The sequence below is a fragment of the Balaenoptera ricei genome, chromosome 4, assembly GCF_028023285.1.
Source record: "Balaenoptera ricei isolate mBalRic1 chromosome 4, mBalRic1.hap2, whole genome shotgun sequence".
Taxonomy (NCBI): Eukaryota; Metazoa; Chordata; class Mammalia; order Artiodactyla; family Balaenopteridae; genus Balaenoptera; species Balaenoptera ricei.
The window spans coordinates 27,407,898-27,432,240 of NC_082642.1; the positions used below are offsets into that span (position 1 = coordinate 27,407,898).

The following is a 24,343-nucleotide window of genomic DNA, read 5'->3' on the forward strand; positions in this document are numbered from 1 at the left end:
TTGATAGCCAAAACATATTTGGTTTTATCTGCTACAGGATGAGAGACTTTTTAAAATGGCAGATGCATGGACTGTACTTTGCATGTTTAAAATAAAAAAAAAAAAAAAAAACATGCTGTTTTTGCAGTTGTCGTCCATAATTCCTCCCTGCTGAGAATGGTCTCTCCACTGAAAAAGGGGCTTATCCACCTAGAGGTGGTCTTCCTGAAGTGGGTCTGGGACACCCAATCCAGCACCTCTCAGACTTCCCCATGTATACAAATCACCAGAGGATCTTGTTTAAATTTTGACTGTGATGCAATAGGTCTGCATGGGCCCAAGATCCTACAGCTCTGAGTCCCAGATGATGCCAATTCAGGCCCCATGTTTATGTCACTCCCTAGGAATGACCTCAAAGAGTCTTCAATAGACCCATGACAGTGGAAACTTGTCCACAGCAAATAGCCATGTGGTATGGCTTTCCAGAGAGGTGGCCCGCCAGGTTGATGTTTAAGCTTAGTCTAGGGCTTCTTTGTGCCTCTTTTTATTGCTCCTGAGAGCGAACTCAGTCATCAACACAAATGCCTGGAATCATTGTTTTGGGTGGAGGTGTTTTGTTTTGATATAAACAAGCCAGTCTTGAACCAAAAGAATGTTTCACTTGTATAGTCTTCTTGAAGAGAAATGGACAAGTGTTCTGCAAGCATAAAAGGCCCTAGGTGGAGCCCACTTTTGGTCAGAGATATGGGAAAGTAAATCACAAGGCAAAATAGATCTGTTTGTTGTTCCGTGATGGGGGAAGTATTTAACAAGCAAACTAAATGCCTTTCGATTTCCAGTGGTATAACTATAGATCTTAACCTTGCAAATACATGTTGGCCAAAAGCACATTTGGGAATGATGGTAAAATGTATGACTGAAAAAAATCATAAATATTTAAACTGTATTATTTTATGAATAAATTGGGTACTTACAGAATTTTTTCTAAGACTTATAGTCTTGTTTCTCTTTTCAAGGCAATTTCTGAACAGTGTTCTTGTAAGTGACTTGGCCTCAGGTTAGGAATAGCTCTTTCACAGTCCCATAGAAACATGTGGATCATGGTTTTTAACAGGCAAGGAATTAAAATACTTAGACCCTGTTCACCAGAAATAGCTGGTGGTTGTTTCTAACCCAAAACAAGTACATGAGCTTCAATGCCTATGTGCCAGAAACATAGTAAGCAATATGTTTAATGAATAGATAACTATTCAATAGATAGATGCTTAATGAATAAATGGAATACTACTCAAATGAGTGAATGCATGAAAGAACGAATGAATGGACTTGTTAATATGCCTCATGATCAACATCAAATCCACTGTAGATTTTTTTCATTTTTTAAAATTTTTATTGAAGTATAGTTGATTTACAATGTTGTGTTACTTTTAGGTGTACAGCAAAGTGTTTGAGTTTTTTATATATATATATATATATATATATATATATATATATATATATATACACACACATATCCTTTTTCATGTTCTTTTCCATTATGGTTTATTACAGGAAATTGAATATAGTCCCCTGTGCTGTACAGTAGGTACTTGTTGGTTATCTATTTTATATATAATAGTGTGTATCTGTTAATCCCAACCTCCTACTTTATCCCTCCATGCCCCCCTTTCCCCTTTGGTGACCAGAAGTTTGCTTTCTATGTCTGTGAGTCTATTTGTGTTTTGTAAATAAGTTCATTTGTATCATATTTTAGATTCCATGTATAAGTGATATCACATGATATTTCTCTTTGTCTGGCTTACTTTACTTAATATGATAATCCCTAGGTCCATCCGTGTTGCTGCAAATGGCATTATTTCTTTCCTTTCTATGGCTGAGTAATATTCCATTGTGTAAATATGTACCACATCTTCTTTATCCATTCATCTGTTAATGGACACTTAGGTTGCTTCCATGACTTGGCTATCATAAATAGTGCTGCAATGAAATTGGTATGTATGTATCTTTTAATGGTTTTAATGGTTTTCTCTGGATATATGCCCAGGAGTGGGATTGCTGGATCATATGGTAGCTCTATTTTTAGTTTATTGAGGAACCTCCACACTGTTCTCCATAGTGGCTGCATCAATTTCCATTCCCACCAACAGTGTAGGAGGGTTCATCTTTTCTCCATACCCTCTCCAGCATTTATTGTTTGTAGACTTTTTGATGATGGCCATTCTGACCAGAGTGAGGTGATACCTCATTGTAGTTTTGATTTGCATTTCTCTAATGATTTAAGCTGCCTCAAGAAGAAGGGTGGTTTGGAGTGAATAAGTCCTTCAGTCCTGAAGGGGAGATCTGAGTTTCACAGCACAACACCCATGACCCCTGGCATATGGCAAGTACTTAACACATTGTAACACTTTCTGTTATAATTATCAGCATCATTTTTATCCTTCTTTTTATAGCCATTGCCCTGACTTAGTTTAAGTCTTCATCATCTCTTGTCTGGGATATGAAAGAGCCTCCTAACTGGTTTTCCTAATCTACATTGTCTTCCTCAGATCTGTTCTCCATACTGTTGCCAGAGTGATGGTTATAATCTAAGTCTCTCACTGCCCTGCTTAAAATCCTCCAGTGGCTCCCCACAAACTTCAGGATAAAAAAAGATCACTTTAAAGTGACCTTGAACATAACATATACCTGACTTTCCCATATGATTCTTGCCCACTTTCACTGCCCCCCTCGACCACCCCACTGCTATTTGACAACCTCTTCACACTGCATTTGTTGAAGCTTCCCCCAACCCACCTCTTCACTCTGTTGGTTTCTGCTTATCTTTGAGGTCTCAGCTCAGGTGACAACTGCTCTCAGAAGCCCCCCCAAAACGAGACATGGCCAAGTATTTGTATTCCTCTTACCAGTTCCCTTTTCATCTGTGCATACTTATGTCAGAAGTCCCTCCAACTAGGACCTGAGTTTCTCCTAGAGAGCAGAGTCCTCAGGTCCCATTGTACAATCAGCACAGATACAATATCAGAGCATGCAGGGCTAAACCAGTAAGAGGAGGTGCCCTTCTGGTCAATGACAGACCTCCCCACAGTCTTCTGAGAAATGTAGCTGCCACACACAAATCAGATTCTGGTGCATTAACTTCCATTCCACCAAAAGTCACTGTTTAACACAAAGATTTCCAGACCAACAGGATGAAGTACAACAAACTTATAAGAGAATGTGACCAGTATCTTAAGGTTGATGTGATACAATTACATAATCCAGATGTTTCCAAAACTTCTCCTGCCTTTCATTAAAAACACCAACAGAATAGAGGGATGAAAATGTTTGGGAATAAAGACACGGACCTACTAGAGAATGGACTTGAGGATATGGGGAGGGGGAAGGGTAAGCTGTGACAAAGTGATAGAGTGGCATGGACTTATATACAGTACCAAACGTAAAATAGATAGCTAGTGGGAAGCAGCCGCATAGCACAGGGAGATCAGCTCGGTGCTTTGTGACCACCTAGAGGGGTGGGATAAGGAGGGTGGGAGGGAGGGAGATGGAAGAGGGAAGAGATATGGGATCATATGTATACATATAACTGATTCACTTTGTTATAAAGCGGAAGCTGACACGCCATTGTAAAGCAATTATACTCCAATAAAGATGTTAAAAAAAAAATGTTTGGGAACTAGAAACAGAGGTTCACAACATTGTGAATGTCCAAACTGTCATTGAATTGCTCACTTCAAAATGACTAATTTTATCTTATGTATGTTATCTTACATGAATTTCACCTCAATTTTAGAAAAACAAAAACAGTAAATACCCCAGCTTATTTGATGAGCAGACAGTCCAGTCATTCACCAGGTTTCCTCCTGGACCCACCCTCACTTCTCACCTTGGATGTGGCCCCAGGTTCTTCTGCTAATCACCCTCCTTCCATATTAGCACATTTCTGGGCTGCTGCATCTTCTCTCAATCATACGCCACCCCTACCTACCACCACCCCACCACCATGGACACAGTTCCCATGCTTAATTCCCCAAAGTACAGCCAAGAACAGACAGTAGCGCTCAACAAAGCTTTCCTGAATGTTTGAACTGAATAAAGAACATTTTTAATGTGATGGAGATGCATTTAAAAGGGGATGCTGTATTTGCTCTAAGAACTTGTGGATTATAAGATGCACCATTCATATCATAACTCCTAAGAGAAAAAGAAACACCATAAAATATTTACAGGAATTTCACATTTGCCAATAAAGCACACATTTATCCCCAAAATCCCATTCTTCTTTCTTCTTTAGAGTCAAAATGCATCTAAGCCTTCTTCATGTTGTGACTTTAAACGTGCTTCTACCATTTACACATAAGCAGAGCATCACAAATAAATGTTGGGATTTGTAACTGCTTGGGACCTTGACCTTTTGGGATTTTTAGGGCAGATAATATAATTCTGACGTTTACCCAAGAACACTGAGGTTTTGTATGTGTTTCCAATTTGATGAAACTTACAGTGGTTTCTAATTTTAAAAGCCCAGTGTGGATTCACAAAGGAACACCAGTCGGCCATTCCATTCCTGACTGTTTCTGTGGCTCCTGAGAACATAAAAGGGAGCCTTGCTAATGGAACCTTGCAGCCTTGCTAATGAAACAAAGAATACTTTTCTCCAGAACGTAAATACAGCTTCAAGTTCGGGCATTATGAATCATTTCTCTAGTCTTGCCCAGAAACTTCTGAAAGAAAAATAAAATAGATTCAAACATACATTGGTTTCTTATAGTATATGGAGTGCCCTGTTCTTTTATACATCTATGTACATACATGCACATATATTCATTAGCTTTCACTTTGTAAAATTGAAAGCAGAGCTGAAGGTTGGCAGGGTTCCCTCTAAGATGAACAGACAGCATTTCCTTCATTATTGCCCCATCCTGATGGCCAGGTGGGATTTCTAAGAAAGGAATTTCTTTCACAGGTGATTAAAAGGCATATATTTCAAAAGAAAGATCTTTTCTTCCCTTTTCTTCCCTTTTGCATATTGAATGAGTTTTCTAAATGACATAAAATGCTAAAGAGTACCTCCTGCATTCATTAACAATCCACAGGTAAATCCTTGGTAACCAGCTGGGATCCACTGGGACCAAAATCCCTGCCTTATGGAAAGCAATCAGAGCACCAAATGTCAAACCCAGGTGGACTGGAGTGTGGGATATGAAAAATATGTACACCCACAGGGACTGGATTAGGCTAAGAAAATAATTTCATAATCTAAACTAATTCATTTAGAGTTAAATATGAATCAAATGAATTGAAAGTGATTACAAATATCATTAAATATAGCCACAGTCGAGAAATTACCGTCATGTTCTGTTTATGTCTCTTTATTTAATAGCCTCAGGATCAGAATGAACTTAGCTGAGCTGCCATCCTGCAGGTCTCAGTTCATTCTAGAATGTGCATTTATCCATTCTAGCGAGAGTAGTTAACAAGGTGGTCCTACACTCTTGAAGAAGGCTGACTCAAGATGGTTATGAGCAAGAGTTTTGGTGTCAGGCACAAATATGTTTCCTAGACAATATAAATTTTGTTGCCTTCTCTGACCCTCAGATTTCTCATCTGCAAAATGGAAATGATACTATCTGCCTCTTAGAGTCCTTGTGAGGACTTCAGGAGATAATATCTTTAAAATGTTGAGCTCAGTTGCATGGCATATAATAAGCAGTCTCTAGGTCATTATTTGTAGCATAATGGGCAAGGTGTATAGCCTGGAAGACAAAAAGAAGGCTAAAAAAATAATAAGTACGACGAAAAATGCACAAAACTGTAGCATTTGATGACCCTTGTCACAGTGGCTGGCTCACGGATAAACATGTGACCTGAGCCAGGCCAGAAAATCCAAACCCAGGACTTTTGCTGGAGCTCCCAGGAGAGAGTAACTGTGCCCTGACATTGCTGCCCTGTGAGGACATGACCCTGCAGGTGGGGGAAGACTTCGCTTGCGCCTCATGGGAATGAGGCCAGTGCAGAATGAAGAGGTAAAAAGGGAAAAGGGAAGGCAGCATCCTGATGACCTCAGCCAGGCTCTGGATCCAGCCTCGCCCCTGGAATTCACCACCACCAAAGCCTGTAGTTGTCCTTTCACCTAATCCAGTTGAAGCTGGACTTCTGTTGCTCACAGCCAGAGATTTTTGACTTGACCTTGGGCAGAGAGGAAAGATGGCAGGGCAGGGGTGGAGGGAGGTGGTGCTGCGTGCTGTTCCTTCCCTCACCAGCTATGAAGGGAACCCGTTCCCCTCACTTCTTTCTGGTCACTGAACACTTGTGGGGCTGAGAACTATCTGAATTAATATAAATTACTCATCTATTAATATTTGGTTGTAAGTCTTCCGCCTCAGGACTTTGGAGGACAGGCTCATCTTTGATTTCCCTGTAGGATTTAGGGTAGAGATAGCAGGTGAGATTTGGAACGTAGAAAGTCCTTGCATATTCATTGAATGAAACAAACATGTTGCCCATTCACCAATTTTTCCTTGTGTGAGATGGAAAAGAGACAGAGGAGATACAGACAATTTGTTTCTGGAATGGATCAAATCATCTGAGTTGCCATTGCAGGGAAAGGGCAAAAGGAAAGTCCTCCTCTCTTCTGCCTGAGGGAAACCCACCCTGTTCCTTCTTAATATTCTATATCTACCACTTCTTACTGTTTCCTATGTGATGACCCATTACATTTTTCATTTCAGGATTTGGAATAATTCAGAAACAAAGGAGAGATTAAAATCAAATCTTTCTCACATTCTTGGAAGCAGGAAGGACATTCTAATTAAGGTGTTCTCTAAATTTGCTAGAAGTTTAAGGGGAAAAACTGAGAGAAGTTTCAGGGAGAATGGCTCCTTGTCCATGGGTAGCATCTTTTTCCTCCTGAAGAAAATCCACTCTGCTTTAGAGTCCAAGAAAGCATCCATCAGGACCAGCATCTTTCTGCTGCCTGAGACCTTCAAATTTCCAGTCCTGGGATGCTTCCCTGTGCTCATGGGAGGAAGAACCAGATTTCAGTGACAAAGTCAATTTCCCCAAGGATCAATTTCTGATATATTTTATTTTGTTGTCTGACCAAGTCCCAAACTCCCTTTCGCAGAACGCCTTGCCTCAGAATGACATTTTACATTTAGACAGTTCCAATCTAGCTGATATTTCACTTTAAAGATCATTTCCCCCCTTTTCTACTGGTCATAACTTAAGCAAGGAGATGTTTTATAAATAACTTCGGCTTTCAGTCACCCAATACAGCAAACCCAAGGGCTCAGCATCATGTAAAGTGGAAAAATAGAACGGGAATTAGGAGACCTGGGTTCTAAAGCAGGCTGGACTAGGTACATGGCTTTCCTACGGATGTTTACTAAATATCCATCTTGCAAAATTTATCTAACCTTTCCAGCCACAATACTTTCCTCATAGTTTGCTGTGGGGATTAAATAATAATATTTGCAAAACATTTACCATTACACCCAACACTATATACGTGGCTCAAAAAATTATTATGAGTCTTTTCATTACTACTATTACTACTGCTATGATATAGCAGCAGTTCTTTTTCCAGAAAACTCATGTTCTCTCAGACAAACTACTGTTCCCATAATGACTATTCACTTGCAGGAAACTTTAAGGCAAAGTTTGCCTACCCACACCTGGCATTCTCTGCACTGCTCCTGGACTGGAGAGTGTGGATTCCAAGGGTAAAGAAAGAAACAGAAGGAAGAGAGAAGAGTAGGCTTAGCATATTATACCTTGTCCAGAAAGGAGCCCAGTCTCCTTGATGGTAGTGTGATGATGATGATGATAAAGATGATGATGGTGATGATGGCGATGGTGATGATAAAGCTGATGATGAAGGTGGTGGTGATGGTGATAAAGCTGATGATAATGGTGGTGGTGCTGGTGATGATAAAATGATGGTGACAATGATGATGATGATGGTGATGATAATGGTGATGTTTTTAAACAATGAAAACACTACTCTTTCATATGCTGTATTTCTGTAGTATTGGAAGGAGATCAGAAAACATGGAGATAAAGGACACTAGAGGCAAAACAATGACAAAGAGATGTCCTAACACCTGTTAGGAATCTTGCAAGACTGCATCAAGATGAATTTGTTCATGTACAAAATACCAGTGAGAAAGTTAGAAAAGGATAAGTCAAGATTTTTCACAATTATTGCAATATCTAACAGAAAGTGAATGTAAATATTAATAGTAATAGTAGTCGACAGTTTTTTTAGTTCTTACTATGTGCCAACTACTGTGTTAAGCACTTTGCATGCATCATTTCATTTCCTCTGTACTGTTGCCTTAAGAGGTTTTTTTTTTTTTTATGACTTTTCTAGATGAGGAAGCTCAGGGAAACAAGTGATTCCCCCAGGTGCATGGAAATAGTAGCAGACACAGGATCTGAACCCAGACTTTCCCACTTCTAAAAAAAGTCTGCTCTTAGCTATTATATGAGTAGATCGAGTCCTTTGCTTCTGATGTTGGTGGATGAGGCAAAAGGAGCATGTTGGTGAGCAAAACAGAGTCTTTTGCTCTTGTTAGTCATTTGGTAACCCAAGTTCAGGCCCTTTCACCCAAGCTATGGTTCTGGGGTTGCCTCGACTCCTGTCGGTGTGATAATTCTGACTACTCTTGATATTTCACATCAGATTCATATATTTTTTACTGAGGTATAATTCACATACCTCAATTCCTCCCTTTCAAAGTGTATATCTCAGTGGTTTTTAGTATATTCACAAAGTTGTGCCACCATCACCACTAAAATTTTCAAGTGTTTCTGGAGCTCTTATTATATATATATATATATATAACATATATATATAATATTTTTTTTTCCTGGGGGTGGGTACCACATGGCTTGCAGGATCCTTAGTTCCCTGACCAGGGATTGAACCCACGCCCTTGGCAGTGAAAGTGCGGAGTCCTAACCACTGGACCACCAGGGAATTCCCCTGGAGCTCTTATTATAAATGTAGGATTTCTGGGAGAACTGAGGAAATACATTAATATTACTCTGCCTTGAAAGAGTTTGCAATCTTGTCAAGAACGCATGGCTTATAAACTTAAGGCTCCTCACTACTTACAATAAAAGAGAATAATACCATACAAGAACGTAATATATGCAGTAAGTGCTAAGAGAGAGGAATTAACAGGCAGGTCTAGTGATGATGAGGGAGTCCTCAGTGGGGAGGTAGGCCTTGGAGATGAGGAAAAGTTGGAGAGGTGGTGTGAGCGGGGAGGGCATGAGATGCAAGAAGCTGTCAGGCTAAATGGCCCAAGTGTTAAACTCTTGCCAAGCATAACTATTTGCCCTACTGAGAGACTTGCTGGGACTTCAATAGGAAATACAAAAGAGATTAGATGAAGCCCAGTGATTTCAGCCAGAGATGGCCTGCCCTATTTGAAGGTAATTTATATAATAGTGACCAGTGGCTCCTCTCAGTAACTTGGGTGTGATGCTCATTGGTTTCAGCGGGATGCATGCTTTGCGGAGCAAAGACAGCATTTGGCCCATGGTGGAAATTCCTGCATTTAAAAGCCATTTTGTTCCATTTTGAAATAAAGTGGGAGTGAAAGTCAAGCCCCATGATGCTTCATGGTTAATAAAACTGCAAAGGCATTTCTGCCTGGGCATAAAAGATTATTTTAAGCATCATCTTCTGGGCTCCTTGGTTACTAAGGGAATCCTGTCTCAGCTCAGCGGTGCAGACAGGCGAGTTGCCATGACAATCCTGCTAGGCCTGGTTGGAGTCTAAATACCACAGAGGGAGGAACCGCTGTCACTACCTGACCCCTGAGCAGCTTGGCAGTGCCCTCCCTGCCCCTGCAGCTGGCCACCCCTCCTGCACCCACCTCAGCTGCCCAGTCCTTGCACCTAGGGGGCACAGGCACCACTGGAAGTGCATTTAGGGTCAGTGGCTCAACTTGTTTGATGGTCAATCTCCTCTTCTGTCCCAGAATGTGCTGTTCATGCTGGGTCATATTCAAGTCTTCCTGGACACCCACAATCCTTCAAGCCTGGCCTTTGTCTCTCCGAATAGAGGAAATACTAGATATTTACCAAAAAGTTGCACTAGGAAGCAGAATAAAATCTGGAATAAATCTTATTTTCTTTCCAGCCAGACATAATCTGAAACATTTTCACAGGGGAGACCTGTCACAGTATTGGTCAATGAGCAATTGATCAATCCCTGCAACTGCCTAGATGCAATTCTATCCTTTCACATGGACACACTCATGGTGTTTGTGGCAAACTATACTTTCTAAAGATGGTGGTGACCATGTCTCCCATCCCATGTGACAATGTGACTCAATGCTCACATTGAGGCATGGGTCTCTATTCCTTGAACCTGGGTCGGCTGTGTCTGAAGCGAAGGAATGACATGTGATTTCTGAGGTTAGGTCATAAAAGGTAACACAGCTTATATCTGGTTCTCTTGGGATGCTTGCTCTTGGGATCCAACCCTCATGTTGTGAGGAACCACAAACAGCCACATGGAGGGACCACATATAGGTGTTCCAGAGAACAGCCTAGTTGAGGTCCTGACTGACAGGCAGCATCGAACACCAGACATGAAGTGAAGGCACCTTCAAATGATTTTAGCCCCACAGCTGACATCACCCCTGGTCTTTGAGTCATCTCAGTGGAACATGAAGCAGAAACAAGCTGTCCCCACAGTGCCCTTTCTGAATTCTCAACCAACAGGAGGCATACAAAAAATTAAATAGTGGTTGTTCTATGCCAAAAAGTTTGCGGTGATTTATTACCCAGCAATAGTAACTGGAACTACATTTTCTTCCTAGGCTGTCCTTTCTCTATTCTGCTCCTGGGGACTCTTATTCTCCCCTCAAGGAATAATTCAACTGTTACCCTTCAGATGCACATTTTTCTTCTCTTGGGTGAGAGGCAGTGCAACAGAGCAGTGAAGCACTTGGACTCTGGAGTCAGCCTGCCTGGGTTCAACTCCTGGCTCCATGACTTACTTGATAAACTTATGGTTTGTGACCTTGGATGAGCTGCTTATCTCCCCTGTGCCTCAATTTCCATATCTTTAAATGAGGATGAAAATAATAGTACATACTTCATAGGTGAGGAGTGAGTTGGAAAGCACTTAGAACAGTGCTTGCCACTTAGCACAATTTAAGTGTTGGTTATGTCTCATTCTTCTGGGACCCTTTCCAAGTATAATCAAAATCCCAAATGAACTCATTCTCTAGAATTTTTCAAGACTCTGTATCTTCTGGGCTCAGACAGGACCACGACCATGGCTCCAGATAACAAGAGTATTCACTGGTCTACAGCTACACTTCAGCCATCAGAACTACACAGCATCTGGAGAGGACCAGGGGAAAGGAGCCGCCCTTGGCTGAAAGCATCTGGTCCTTGGGTGTGTGATGCTCCACTGTCTGCCGCCAACATTTTTGTTCAGCCATCAGAGAACTGTAAAGAAATGTATATGGGTTTAATCACATTAAGTTTCAGAACCATTCTGAGTATAAGGACAGACTGCTGGGAAACTGTAACCCACATCACCACATGGCCACACTGCTGCTGGTGCTGCTTCTTCTTCCCCCTCCTCCTCCTCCTCTTTTTCTTCTTCTTTTTTAGGCTTCAAGACAAATGTGTTTCCATGCTGATCAGCTCTTGGAACCCTAAAATCTGTGGGAGAATTAGGATTTATAAATAAAAAACTATGTTTTTAAAAGCTTTATACTGAAATTGAAAATTGTAATTTGGTCTTACTGGAGGACATTGAGGCAGAAATCGTCTTCTTACAGATTCTGCAATATGGCTGTTTAAGTTTTCTATTCTAATTAGCAATGGGATCTCAAAGTTCAAAATTTCCTAAAGTTCATTTTATCTATTCCCCATCTAATACTCAATGAACTTTCATAAAATCTCTACCAATTTTAAAATATGCTAAATTCTCACAACTTTAGAAAAATGGAAGAAAGCCAAGGATAATTTAATTAGAAGTCTAAACTCAAAATAATTTTTAATTTCAAATATAAGTCATGTTATAAGCTAAGAGATAGCATAAAGGAATGTAAAATATAAACTAATCAGCAATGAAAAATGTATCATTCTGCAAGCAGCCAACCAAACACGACATATCACAAACACTGTAAGAACTAACTGAAGGGCCTAAAGGCAGGAACACATGAAAAAGATACTTTCCAATAAATCCTTGGTTTGAAACCTACTCCTTCTAAGATGGTTCTCTTTTGTTGCCCATGGCTTTAGAAATTCAGAAGTGAAACTATTCCTCATGTTTTATTTAATATGAAGAATATTTATTACATCAGCTTTGGTCTGAATTAGAGGAGCAAGGATTACAGAATGGTAGCATTAAAGGGAGATAATGGGGGCTATCTTTGTTCCAGTGAGAAACGGAAGTCCCAGAGAGGCTGATATCAGGGTCCCAGGGTCCAGGGCGGTCTCTGAAGGATGACATTAGAAATGCTGGGAAGCTTGTGCTCAGCTCCCTAAAGGAGACCTGGCTGGGTCGCTTGAGAACTGGACTGGTCCTTGTGAATTAGCAGCACTCCATAGTGACTAAATCAAGTAAGATGATACCTCCCAGACCCAGCTGGCAATCAGGAGATGTGTGCTGTGTGACAGCAGACAAAGCATGTTTTGCTTTGATTCGGTTCAGCAGTAGCGTCTGCTAAGGATTTCATTGACTCAAGATTGCCATTATGGACCAGGAGAGTTTTGGCACTAGGGGCAAAGTTAGACTGAATGGCTGACTCCTCAGGCCTCACAGACCACAGTGTGTGATAGGATCACTTACCAATTTTCTTCTTAACGATAGAGGAATTCCAACACAAGAGTAATAACACATTTGTCTCACAGAATCAAAGAAATAGAATGGCTGAAAGCACATACTCTGTGGGCACACTGCTGAGATTTAAATTTTGGCCCTTACTAGTCGAGTGAACTTGTGTTGTGTAATCTCTCTGTGTTTATTTTCTCAATTGTAAAATGGAGATAATTATAGTATTATCACATGGGGTTATCATAAAGATCAAGTGAGGAAATACACTGAAAGAGTGAACATGAATCCTGTTAGGAATCAGACTTCGGTGTTTAATTTATAATGGAATGTCAACACAATACTTCTAACAGAACACACCCAAGGTCACAACCCAGCTACAAAATGACTAACAGTTCCTTCATCTGAGTGATTTCTGCTCCCTCACCATCATCATCCCTAGTCTCACTTTGTCTTTCGTTCCTCCAGATCAAAATTATTGAGATGCCCAAATGCTGAATTGTCCTTGATAGCATCCATTCCAAAACAAGTCCCTGTTTTCCTGATGCCACCCAGCATAAGTTCAAATCTTATAACTCGTTTGTATAGAGACATCCTCAGGTGTATGCTCTCTCTTGCTGCAGCAAGCTAATTAAACTTAACCTTGTTTGAGTTTGGGTGTGCCCCTGGTGGTCTCTGACTGATGGGCTTCCACAATACTCAGCACATATAATAGCATACTATATGCACAAGAAATGCTAGCCACTGGCAGTAGTAGGCAAGTCTTTTTATTCCCAACTTCTTGCATACAGCACACCTCAAGACATGCTTGTTCAATAAAGGGCTATTCTCAAATAACTGGGAAGCCAGGCTAAGATGAGAAAACAAAGCAAATATTTAGAGACTGTGCTTTGTTTTCTAATTTTTATTTTTAGAGAACAGTCCAAGTAGTTACCAGGAATTGACCATTGCCTGGACTTTTTAAGCTAGGGTAGCCAGATCTTGAATAAAAGAGGGTCTTGAAATAGCTAAACTTTTAAGTTTTTATTTCTGAATTTCTACAAATACCCATTTGACAAAGAAGGAAACAAACTTTTGAAGTAATAGAATGAATGCCCAAGATACATCCATGGTGATTAGGTTTATTTGCACCTAAGGTGTATTAGGTATCTGTTTAGTGACTCAAAATGAGAGTAATCGTTTATTCTCTGTGGCAGTTTCTTCTGGTCAGGAACCCATGAGTTCCTTAGCTGGGTGGTTCAGGCTCAAAGTCTTTCATGAATTGCAATCATCTGAAAGGTTGCCTGGGACCGGAGGATCCCCTTCCTAGGTGGTTCACTCCTAGCTGGAAAATTGGTTCCTCTCCACAGGGCTGTTTGAGTGTCTGCAGGACATGACCGCTGGCTTTCCCCATAGGGAGCCGTCCAAGAGCCCAAGACACTAGCAATACCTTTTATGATCCACCCCTGGAAGTCACACATCATCAACTTGGCCATATTCTACTAGTGCATGCCAACCCTGTTTCAGTGCCGACCCTGCCCATCTGCCAGATGTGCTATTTTGGACCAGCACCAAAATTCTAAGTCTGTGTTCCCTCATTTATAATATAAAAATAACAACCTCCCTTCAGGGCTGTTTTGAACGTAAGCCAATATAAGATTATCAAGCGCTGCTTAGTACAATGAGCTGCCCCACAACAGGCATTACTTAGAAGTGATTTCGTTTCCTTAGGAAGCCTGTCCCTAGTTCGCCTCATTCTCCTGAAGTTTAAACTGCGAGCATCCTTTTTTTTTCCACCCCTGGAGAACCGAGTCAGTCAGATCCCACCCTACCCAGCCGACTCGATCCCGACGTAGGACTATTCAGGAGGCGGCACTCTAGTTCCCGGGGCTCACCTCGGCACCGGCGCACTTTGCGAACGGACCGGAAGTGGCTCCGGCAGCTCTTCTTCGTCCGGAAGGGCAGTGGCGGGTGGCCGGCTGGACGGTTCGGGAGGACTCTGCGGACTGGGTCGCCGGCGCGGGGACTCCCTGAAAGCGGAGCGGCGGGGCGCCCGGAGGTGAAGGGGTTGCGCCCTCCCGGCCTAGTCATGCCCGGTTGGAGGCTGCTGGCTCGGACCGGCGCTCGGGTGCTGGACCGCGGCGCGGGCGGCCTGGGCGCTGCCCGGGGCTCGGAGAACAGGTGGGTGCGGAGGAGAGACGAGGGTGCGGGGTGGTCCCTGCACCTGTGGCTTCGGACTGTGGCCTGGCCCGGCGCGGGGTAGGAGGGGGTTCCGTCCAGGCCTGAAGAGTAAGAATCATTGCTGTAAGGACGTGCCCTTTGAAGGATGGAAGGAGTGGGGGTTTTTGCTTTTTAATGCTGATGAGCATTAAAACAAGCATTACCAACAGCAATAATATTATCTGCCAATTAGTGAGTGTTTACTCTGTGATATATGTTCAGTTAGGAACATTAGGCTCCTTAGGTCATGTAGCCTCGCGTTAGAGCTGCTATCATCCGTTTTACAGATACCATCATTTTCCCGTCCTATCATTATTCCGTTTTGCAGGTAAAAGGGAAGCTTAGAGAAAAGTGATTTGCCCAAGGTCACTTAACTAATAAGTGCAAAATTGGGACTCTAGCCTGGATGTATCTACCTGTCTACAAAAGAGAGAGATCGCAGGAAGATTTACTTCCTTTCTGACCCTCCTGGCAAAAATTACACATCTCTTTCCTGACCTCTGTCCTGTAAGGTCTTTCTTGGTGTGTCCAGCTAGTCACAGGTCATGTCTTTTATGGATTTTAGGATTTGCACACCCAGTTTCTTAACCACTCTGAGCCAAGGCCATGTCATTACAGGGGTTTATCAGAGAAAGATCAGTAACCCCACATTTTGTCACCTCTATTGGATGTAACTGTTAAGGTACATGTTCTAGTGGACCTGCGGCTTCTCTTGTCTACATAGGACTACTCTGTCAGAAATCTGTTTATCCCAGAGGAGAAGAGGAAGAACTTTTCCTCCAGGGTAACTATTAACAGTTGAAATATGAGCCCCATTATTATCGTGAGGAATGTCAGGGAAAAAACTGGAACAGAATCCAAACCCTTTCCAAAGGTCCTGACTACACTTTCCAACTCATGTGACCTCCCTTCTGTACATTAAGTGGGGAACCTTTTGAATTATGCTTTGTTTTCTAATTTTTATTTTTACAGAACAGACATCTGGCTTTTGGTTAGACGTCTCCATGGCAAGAGTGGTACTTGGTGGGATGAGCATCTTTCTGAAGAAAATGTTCCCTTTGTTAAGCAGTTGGTCTCTGATGAAAATAAAGCCCAATTAGCAAGTAAACTCTGTCCCCTGAAAGATGAGCCATGGCCTATACATCCTTGGGAACCAGGTGGTTATTTTGTATATGTTGTGTTCTCATCGCCTAATTACTGTCTGGCTGGCACGTTTAAAATCATAGTGACTTCTGAATCAATTTATCATCTCTTTAATTTATTTTTCATGTCTTAAGTGTGTCTATTTCATTGTCGTTTGCTTTGCAAGAATATTTCCAGCATCCTAGTCTACTGTTAGTGAATGTCTGATGATCATAAAGACTTCCTCAAGAAACTGCTTTGTAGGTGAAAAGAGAATTGTTCTGCAAACGTTTTCTTGTTTTCTTCAGATGAAAAATAATATAAAATAAATCAGGGAAGAAAAGCTGGAAGAGTGTGATCTAAACTGTAATGTATCACACAGACGTTTGTAGCTGGGGTATTCTACCACTCCACGCCTGCCAAGCATAACCCCAGAATCAGCTCTTTGTGCCTGGTTGAGTGCTAAATCCATGTGTGGCCAGACAAAAAGCATAAGGCCTTTCCTGTTCATGGAGTTGTCGTTGGTTGGAGGTTATTGTGGCTGTTGAATTGTTTAACGGCTAGAATTCTTAGTGGAGCAACTTTATCAATTTATGCAACAAATCTAAGTGTCATGATGGGTGCTGACATATTTTAACAACATGACCACTTGTGTCATCTCAATAACTCCAGCTAACTTACTAGAATTTGAATAGTAGATGTTTCCTAATTAACGAGGTTGGATATGAATTGATATTAGGAAAGCGAAGCATAATGATGGATTTATCATGCCCTCTATTAATACCACTTTTAAATACCAGAATATATCAGTTTAACTATTTTCTTTATTTTGTATGGTTTTCTTATATTTTTTATTTTACAGAGATTTATTGAGTACCAATATATTATGTCAGGCATGGCTGAAGGCAATTATATCTGTAAGGAACAGTTGTATTTTACTGTATGAATATATCAGCATGTTTCTTATCTGCTTGCTCCTTACATGAAACCAAAATTTAGGAAATACCGTTGTATCATGTTGACAAATGTTGAAAAGTCTGTGTGAATATTGATTTGTTTTTAATTGCCAGGTTCCTCTAGAGTAGGCCTTATTGCACTGAAGCTAGGCATGATGCCCTTATGGACCAAAGATGGTCAGAAGCATGTGGTCACATTACTTCAGGTAAGAAAGAAACTGAAGATGTAACAAATCTATGTGTGTGCTGAGATCTATTTGTGCAAACCTAAATGGGCAATATTTGTATCCTGAAACATTTGACTGTGTGGTGAAGAAGAGGTAAAGTCGAGCATAGATACTGTAAAAGAGCTTTACTTCTGATGGTGTCAGTAAATGTTCTCACTCATTCCTGAGTGGTGGCTTTCTTCATACTGGCATTGGGATAACTGGGGCAATGAATTAAAAAAAAAAAATTGTAACCTAGCTTCTTACAGATCTACTAGTTTAATTCATAATCAGAAAAAAATCTCAGTCCCATCTTATTTTCATTTATGGAGTTCTTTCAATTCCAAATTGTAATTTTGATCTCTTTACTAACTCAGAATGTAACACTTTTGTCTGGGGAAGCAGCATTTTGTTCTCTGAGATAAGGTTAAACTCCAGTGGTTAAGAATGTAGGCCCTGGAACCAGAATACCTCAAATGTTGGTTCTGCCATTTTCTAGCTGTGTTCCTTGGAGCACTGTGTCTTATCTGTAAAAGAATAATTTTATTCTGTAGAAGAAATCACTGTGATCTCCCTCAAAGGGTTATTGTGAGGCTTGCACAAGATGCTAAAAGTCAAGCACTTAAAATTTAAAACAATATTAAATGTCCAACAAGTTAGCTGTTATTGTCTTTATCATTATTATAAAAAGATCACTGATAAAGTTGAGACTTTCATTCCCCAGATCACTTTGAACAGCTCAGTTCATATTGGAGTCAAGCCTTAGACAAGTAATTAGGCAGCTGATGGGGAGTAAAATGAGACCTCATGCACGTAAGTGCTTCCAGTGCTGACAGGCACAGGTGGCCTGTAAGCCCTTAGTAAGTTTTTACTGACTCTGAATGACCAAGGAAAGGATTATAGTTTCTGGAACTCTACAGAACTTTGGGAGCTTTTAGGAATGATGAGTGGGATTGTCAATTGGTACAGCTGCTTCAGGAAATAGTTTAGCATTATGGAAAAGTTGAGGTACGTGAACCTGTGGTCTCCCAGTTCCACTCCTGAGTGTTACTAGAAAATGCGAACAGATGATTTATAGCAGCATTACTCTTAATACTCCAGAAGTAGAAATAACTCCCATGTCCATCATGGTAGAATGAGTAAATAAATCATGGTGTATTTACATGACGGAGTGCTGGGTGGCAGTGAAAATGGACAGAATAGAGCCACACACAACAGTATGGGAGAACCTTTCCAATAGAATCTTGAGTGAAAGCAGGAAAATATGGAGGAGTATATGTGGTCCGACTCCATTTACATAAAGGTTCAACAGGCAGCACTGAACTATGGATTAAACAATACTTTCAAAGGTAGTAATTATAATGAAAAGTTAAATGATTACCATAAATGTCAAGAGAGGTGGTTATTTCTTGGACAGTTCTTCTCAAACTTTACCTCAGAATCACCTGGAGGGCTTATAAAACACAGGTTCTGATTTAGTAGGTCTTGGCTGAGGCCTGAGAACCTGCATTTTCACGGAGTTCCCAGGTGACTGATGCTGCTTGCCTGGGGACCACACTTTGAGAGCCACTGCTCTAGGGGTAAAAAGGGTGGGGGGTAATGGGTGTAGGGGGGGATTGGGAAGAGACACAGAGGTTTGGGGGATTTTTGACATTCGTAGTGGTTACATGCATATTTTCTTTATAAATACTCATTTTGTTGTATATTTGTGTTTTATGCATTTTCCTGTTTGTGTTGTATTCAGTATTTGACAGTGTTTTTTTAAGAGTGTGGTTGGTATGAGAGGGATGGTGAGATAAGAAACTTTAGGGAATTCCTAACTGTCCGAGGGCCTCAGTGTGGCTGATATGTAATGTTAACATGTGTCCTGGCACATACTTAGTTTTTTTATGTTTGTTTTTTTAGGTACAAGACTGTCACGTCCTAAAATATACTCCAAAAGAAAATCATAATGGAAAAATGGCAGCCCTGACTGTAGGAGGAAAAACTGTATCACATTTCCATGTAAGAGTGTACTTTCATTCCTAGAATAGTGCATTTCATTAGTTTTAGACCTGAATTCTTTGAGATTCTGAGTTCTTTAAGTTTTGAGGATATCCCATAGCCACAGACTTGTCCAGGAGGTGAACTGTGGATTTGTGGGGAGGCAGTCTGATAGAGCCACTGACCCCAGGAGTGTGGGAGACTTAAGTTTGCTCCAGTACCTCCCTTCACTGTCTGAAACAAGTAACTTCACCTTCTAAGCTTCAGTATTTGCCCAGATGTAAAATGTGGATAAAAATACTACTTACCTAAGAGGTTTGGTACCAGGATTACGTGAGACTTTTCACATGTGCCTGGCATGTAACAGACACTCAAAAGATGGTAGCTATTTGATTATTTTGTGGTTGTTTTATGTTTAATTTCATTTTTTTTCTAAATTGTCTCAACTCTTTTTTTTTTTTTCACACACACACACTGTATTTTATTTTTACAAGAGATAAATAGACTGACACCAAGCATTGTACATGGATGACCACAACAAAAGCAACAATGATTGCAATTACCAAACATGAAACACACTCATACTATGTCATAATATTGACATTCAGTCCAGTAATCCTCCACTGTAACAGCTCCTTTACTTTGCAGTGAAAATTGATTTGTATATTCTTTGCCTCTGAGTCCTTGTTGGATTTTTTTTTTTTTTTTTAATTCAGACAAAGTCACAAAAATTATACTCATCCTCATCAGTTCACTCAGTCCCATGTAATTAATTTTTTTTTTTCATCTTGATCTTTTGTTAGCACTTTTATGAGTTCATCAGTTTTTCATTAGAGTTCTGAAAATGCTTATTCATTCAGTTCAGCAGTACAGTCAGTTACCAGAAACCTGTACTTGTCAGAGTCTTTTCCATGAATTTCTTAAAGATGAAACCCTTTTATAGGAACATATTTGCAAAAGCATCAGAGTACACACAGAACTGTCTGTAAATGACAAAAGACTTAAAAATGACCACAGTTAAAAATTTGATGAAAGTTCATCAAATTTTTAACTGTGGTCATGTCTCAACTCTTGACTCCAACAGCATGTAAGGATTAATTTTTCATATATTAGAAGTTTTCAGCATTGGGAAGAAAGCTGTGTATGAAGTCACATCACATTTTTCTGAATAAAGTGTATTTCCCAAGTAGAATACTAATAGAATGCTGAGTTTGTAGTTTAAATGTGAAAAAATCTGCACAATTAGTATTTTGGGGGGTTTGGGGATGACTAAAAGCAGAGAATGCATTTCTAGAAAAGGTGATGGTTTTCACTAATGGCTGCTGAAACATCTTTAGGTTTACTACAACGTTGCTTGTCTCTAGATTAACATTTTTCCATCATAAATTATTTATGAAATGAACATGAATGAAAGTTAGGAGACAACCTGTTCTGTGCAGCTGTCAAAACTAGCAAGTGTTTATCGATTGCCTCCTATTTCCTTGTCATAGTTAACTTTTGAGCACTTATTACTTGCTGGGTATGCAGGCATTAAGTCTTTTACATTTATTAACTTTTTCAGACTCTAAAGATAACAAAGTTAAGTAACTCCCTCAGGGACACCCACCAATAAGATGTAGAGTGACAGTTAGACTCTGAAAGCCTTACTTTGTTAATCGTGTCTTGATATCCACCCTTTGGGAATACATAGGGAAGGTGGACTAATTTGGCTATCTCAATACAGTACTGTAAATGCAACAAGCACGTTGGCCAGTTCTGCTTTTGGAAATCCTAGGAGGTTTCACAGGGAGGAGACCAGAAAGGAGGGTGGGTGCTAAAGGCATGCCAGGCAGAGTGGGCTCTGCAGAAGCAGGTGCATGGAAGAGCATTGGTGCTTGGGAAGAGGAGGGCCATGTGTCTGGATCTTAGTGTGCGGTCGGGGAGAATGTGGTAAAGGTGTGACAGGTGGGGTTGTCAGGATGGAGGGCTAACAAGTTTAGACTTCATCATGTAGACTTTGAGGAACTTTCTGAATTCTTTAACGAGGGCAGTGGTCAAATTGTTATCATGGTTAACTAAATTAGAAGATGCCAGGTGCAGGGAGGACGTTTAGGAGGTTGTTTTAAGCCCTCAGGGAGAGTTGATAAAAGTCTTTTGCCCTAGAGCAGTTGCATTGGGCTTGGAAGAGGCAGGGATTATAAAAGACCAGGTGAGTGTGAGCGTGTGGGAAGAGGACCCAGCAGGTCAGTGCTCATGCCATGACCTGGGACAGGGACGAGGAAGGGGATGCTTTGCAGGAAAGACGTGTTTGAAGTGTTTTAGAAAATCCAGGTGGAATTGTCCTATAAGTATATACTGATCAGCAAATTGGCGCTGGTTGGAGTCCTATGGTTTAATAGGCCTATCTCATAAGTATTAGAGGACTTAGCTATTTTTGCATATTATGGTAGTATAGTTAGTTTATTTTTCATTAAGCCTTCATAGTAATATCTGCTATTCCTGACAGTTTATTGCCTAATAATTACAGGGTTCAGATAATACCACAGTAATTAAAAACACAATGTGATATTTTGGGAAACATTTTTTTTAAATGTCAAATGTTTGAATTTTTAAGTGTGTAAATATTTGCCCAACTTCCTGTGAATCATGTGAACAATTCTTCAGTTTGATAGACACCTCTGTTTTCTAATTGATTGTATTTCTGTGTTTTTGTTAGGACTAGCACTGTCATCTTTATTTCATTACCAATTTTGTAAATTTTTGACTCTACAGCCTTGGTATTTGTAAGTCAGGTGTCCTGTTGGGATAATCCATTCTGCTCCAGCAGATTTGTGAACATTACTTCCTTGGGACTGTGCGGTAGTGGGAAATGAGTGGACGTGGGATAAGAAGAGCTGAGTTCTTCCGTGGCTGCCAGTAGCTCCTTCACTCCACCTTTTTGAACAGCCATTTTCTTACCCGTGAAGACAAGGGATTGGACTTGATGGTCTCTGAATTCTCTCCCAGTTCTAAGTCTCACGTTGGTTCTCAAATATTTTAGTTTTTCAGAAAAAACAAAATTCCCCTCCAAAAATGAACTTGTCAGCTCAATTTATTCTATTTTACTTAGTGATAAAGATAGTCTTATTGATGAAGTCTTATTAACATAATAACTAAACTATTACAGAAACGATAGTACTTTTATTTCTACTTTCATATTTGAGACTCTGGTCTTCATACCTTAAGCTTTATCTCACCAATGAATATATAGCACAGCAGGGTGATTTGGATGCTGTATTCTTATACTGTGATGAATTTTAACCACTTATCTGACATAAACTTTTAAAACTGCTCACTATTCTGGTATAGAAGGGCTACAGAGGCCCTTCAAGATATTATTTTTCTAGGACCAGAGGTCATGTATTATAATATTAGGAAAAAAATTTTGTCTTTGAATGACCTTTCATCAGAATAGGATGTGAAAATGAAGTTCTAGAATTCTTTATAAGTAAAGCATTTTGGTTCAGAAAGGAAAAAGGTTTTTGAAACTAAAAGTATACAGACTTTCTCTTACATATTGTAGCCCTCAGGGAAACTGCAGGTAGATTGATTATAGAGGGTTTGAGAGAGAGAAGAGACACCTATGACTAGGTAATATTAAATAGTTAAGCATTCTAAAATGAGTTGATTGAATCAGTTTTATTTATAATAAGGCTAGAATGTTATTTCTTTTTTAATCTGTAAAGAATTTATGCCTCCAAGAAACTAGACTGCTTTGCTTTTGCTATTTGTGTACCTTATAATAAATAAAAACTGATGTGGTACATAGTGTTTTTGAATAAGGAAGCTAAGTGGCCTTAAAGTTGGTTAAATCAATTCATCTTAGGAGCAGAGAAGCATTTTCATTGTGAGGAGGATAATTGCAGAGAACTGAAGAGGGAGGAAAAAAATGCAACCTCATAGATAGGCTTATCCAAGTGTGACGCTGCTGTCAGTCTTTTAAATTGCCTTTTGAAATCATTTATTTGGAAGTTAGAGGGGAAAAAAAGCCCTCTGTTACACTGCTGTTGACTCAACTCAACTTGAACATCTGGTTTTTCTCAGGACAGATACCCAATTAGTTTTATGATATTTTGATTTTAAAAGAAAAAAATTATTCACTTTTAGTGAAATTGGAAGATAATCAGGAAATATGTATTACCTTTGTCCTTTTTATGTCTCAGTCTATAGTTACTTAGTCAAGATGTTTATCTTGTCAATTTTGTATTACTAAAAAAAGTACAGGATTTTTCTCATAAGCCTCCTGGAATACTTAAAAACCAATATTAATAAAATAATGTGTTTTAAATTACCAGGTGGAATATGTGAAGGTCAAAAATAAAATTGAAGTCTGTTCTAAAATTTAATAAATCTGAATCCAATACATCAGGAAAATAATTTTAAGGATACACATTTTTAAAATTTTTATTGAAGTTTAATTGACCTAAAATACTGTTAGTTCCAGATACACAGCATAGTGATTCAGTATTTCTATACATTACAAAATGATCCTCACAGTTACCATCTGTCACCATACAAAGTTATTACAATATTATTGACTATTTTCCCCATGCTGTACATTTCATCCTCCTGACTCATTTATTTTGTAACTGGAAGTTTACCTCTTAACCTCCCTCACTTATTTCACTCATCCCCTCCACCCCATCCCCCTCTGATAACCACCTGTTTGTTCGCTGTATCTATGAGTCTGTTTCTGTTTTGTTACCTTTGTTCATTTGTTTTTTTAGATTCCACATATAAGTGAAATCATATGGTGTTTGTCTTTCTCCATCTGACTTATTTCACTTTGCATAATATCCTCTAGACCCATCCATGTTGTTGCAGGCAAGATTTCATTTTTTTTCATGGCTGAGTAATATTCCATTGTGCATGTGTGTGTACACATATATACACATCTTTATCCATTCATCTAGCGTTGGACACTTAGGTCACTTTCGTATCTTAGCTATTGTAAATAACACTGTGATGAACATAGATGTGCATATATGTTTTCGTATTAGTGTTTTTGTTTTCTTTGGAAGAATACCCAGAAATAGAGTAACTAAATTATATGGTATTTCTATTTTTAA

General features: G+C 39.8%; 1 protein-coding gene across 2 annotated transcripts in view; it reads left to right on the plus strand.

Annotated features, from left to right (window-relative positions):
* The first annotated feature begins 14,703 nt into the window (after window positions 1-14,703).
* Window positions 14,704-24,343, plus strand: part of MRPL3 (mitochondrial ribosomal protein L3) — a 43,569-nt gene continuing 33,929 nt past the window's right edge. Inside the window, exons 1-4 of one of the 2 annotated variants that reach the window (XM_059921930.1) lie at window positions 14,704-14,950; window positions 15,962-16,146; window positions 17,182-17,273; window positions 19,179-19,277. In XM_059921930.1, the coding sequence (XP_059777913.1) occupies window positions 14,859-14,950; window positions 15,962-16,146; window positions 17,182-17,273; window positions 19,179-19,277 (468 nt within the window). In that variant the 5' untranslated portion in view covers window positions 14,704-14,858. The remainder of the gene's footprint in view (window positions 14,951-15,961; window positions 16,147-17,181; window positions 17,274-19,178; window positions 19,278-24,343) is intronic. The other variant, XM_059921931.1, reaches the window with a different exon arrangement.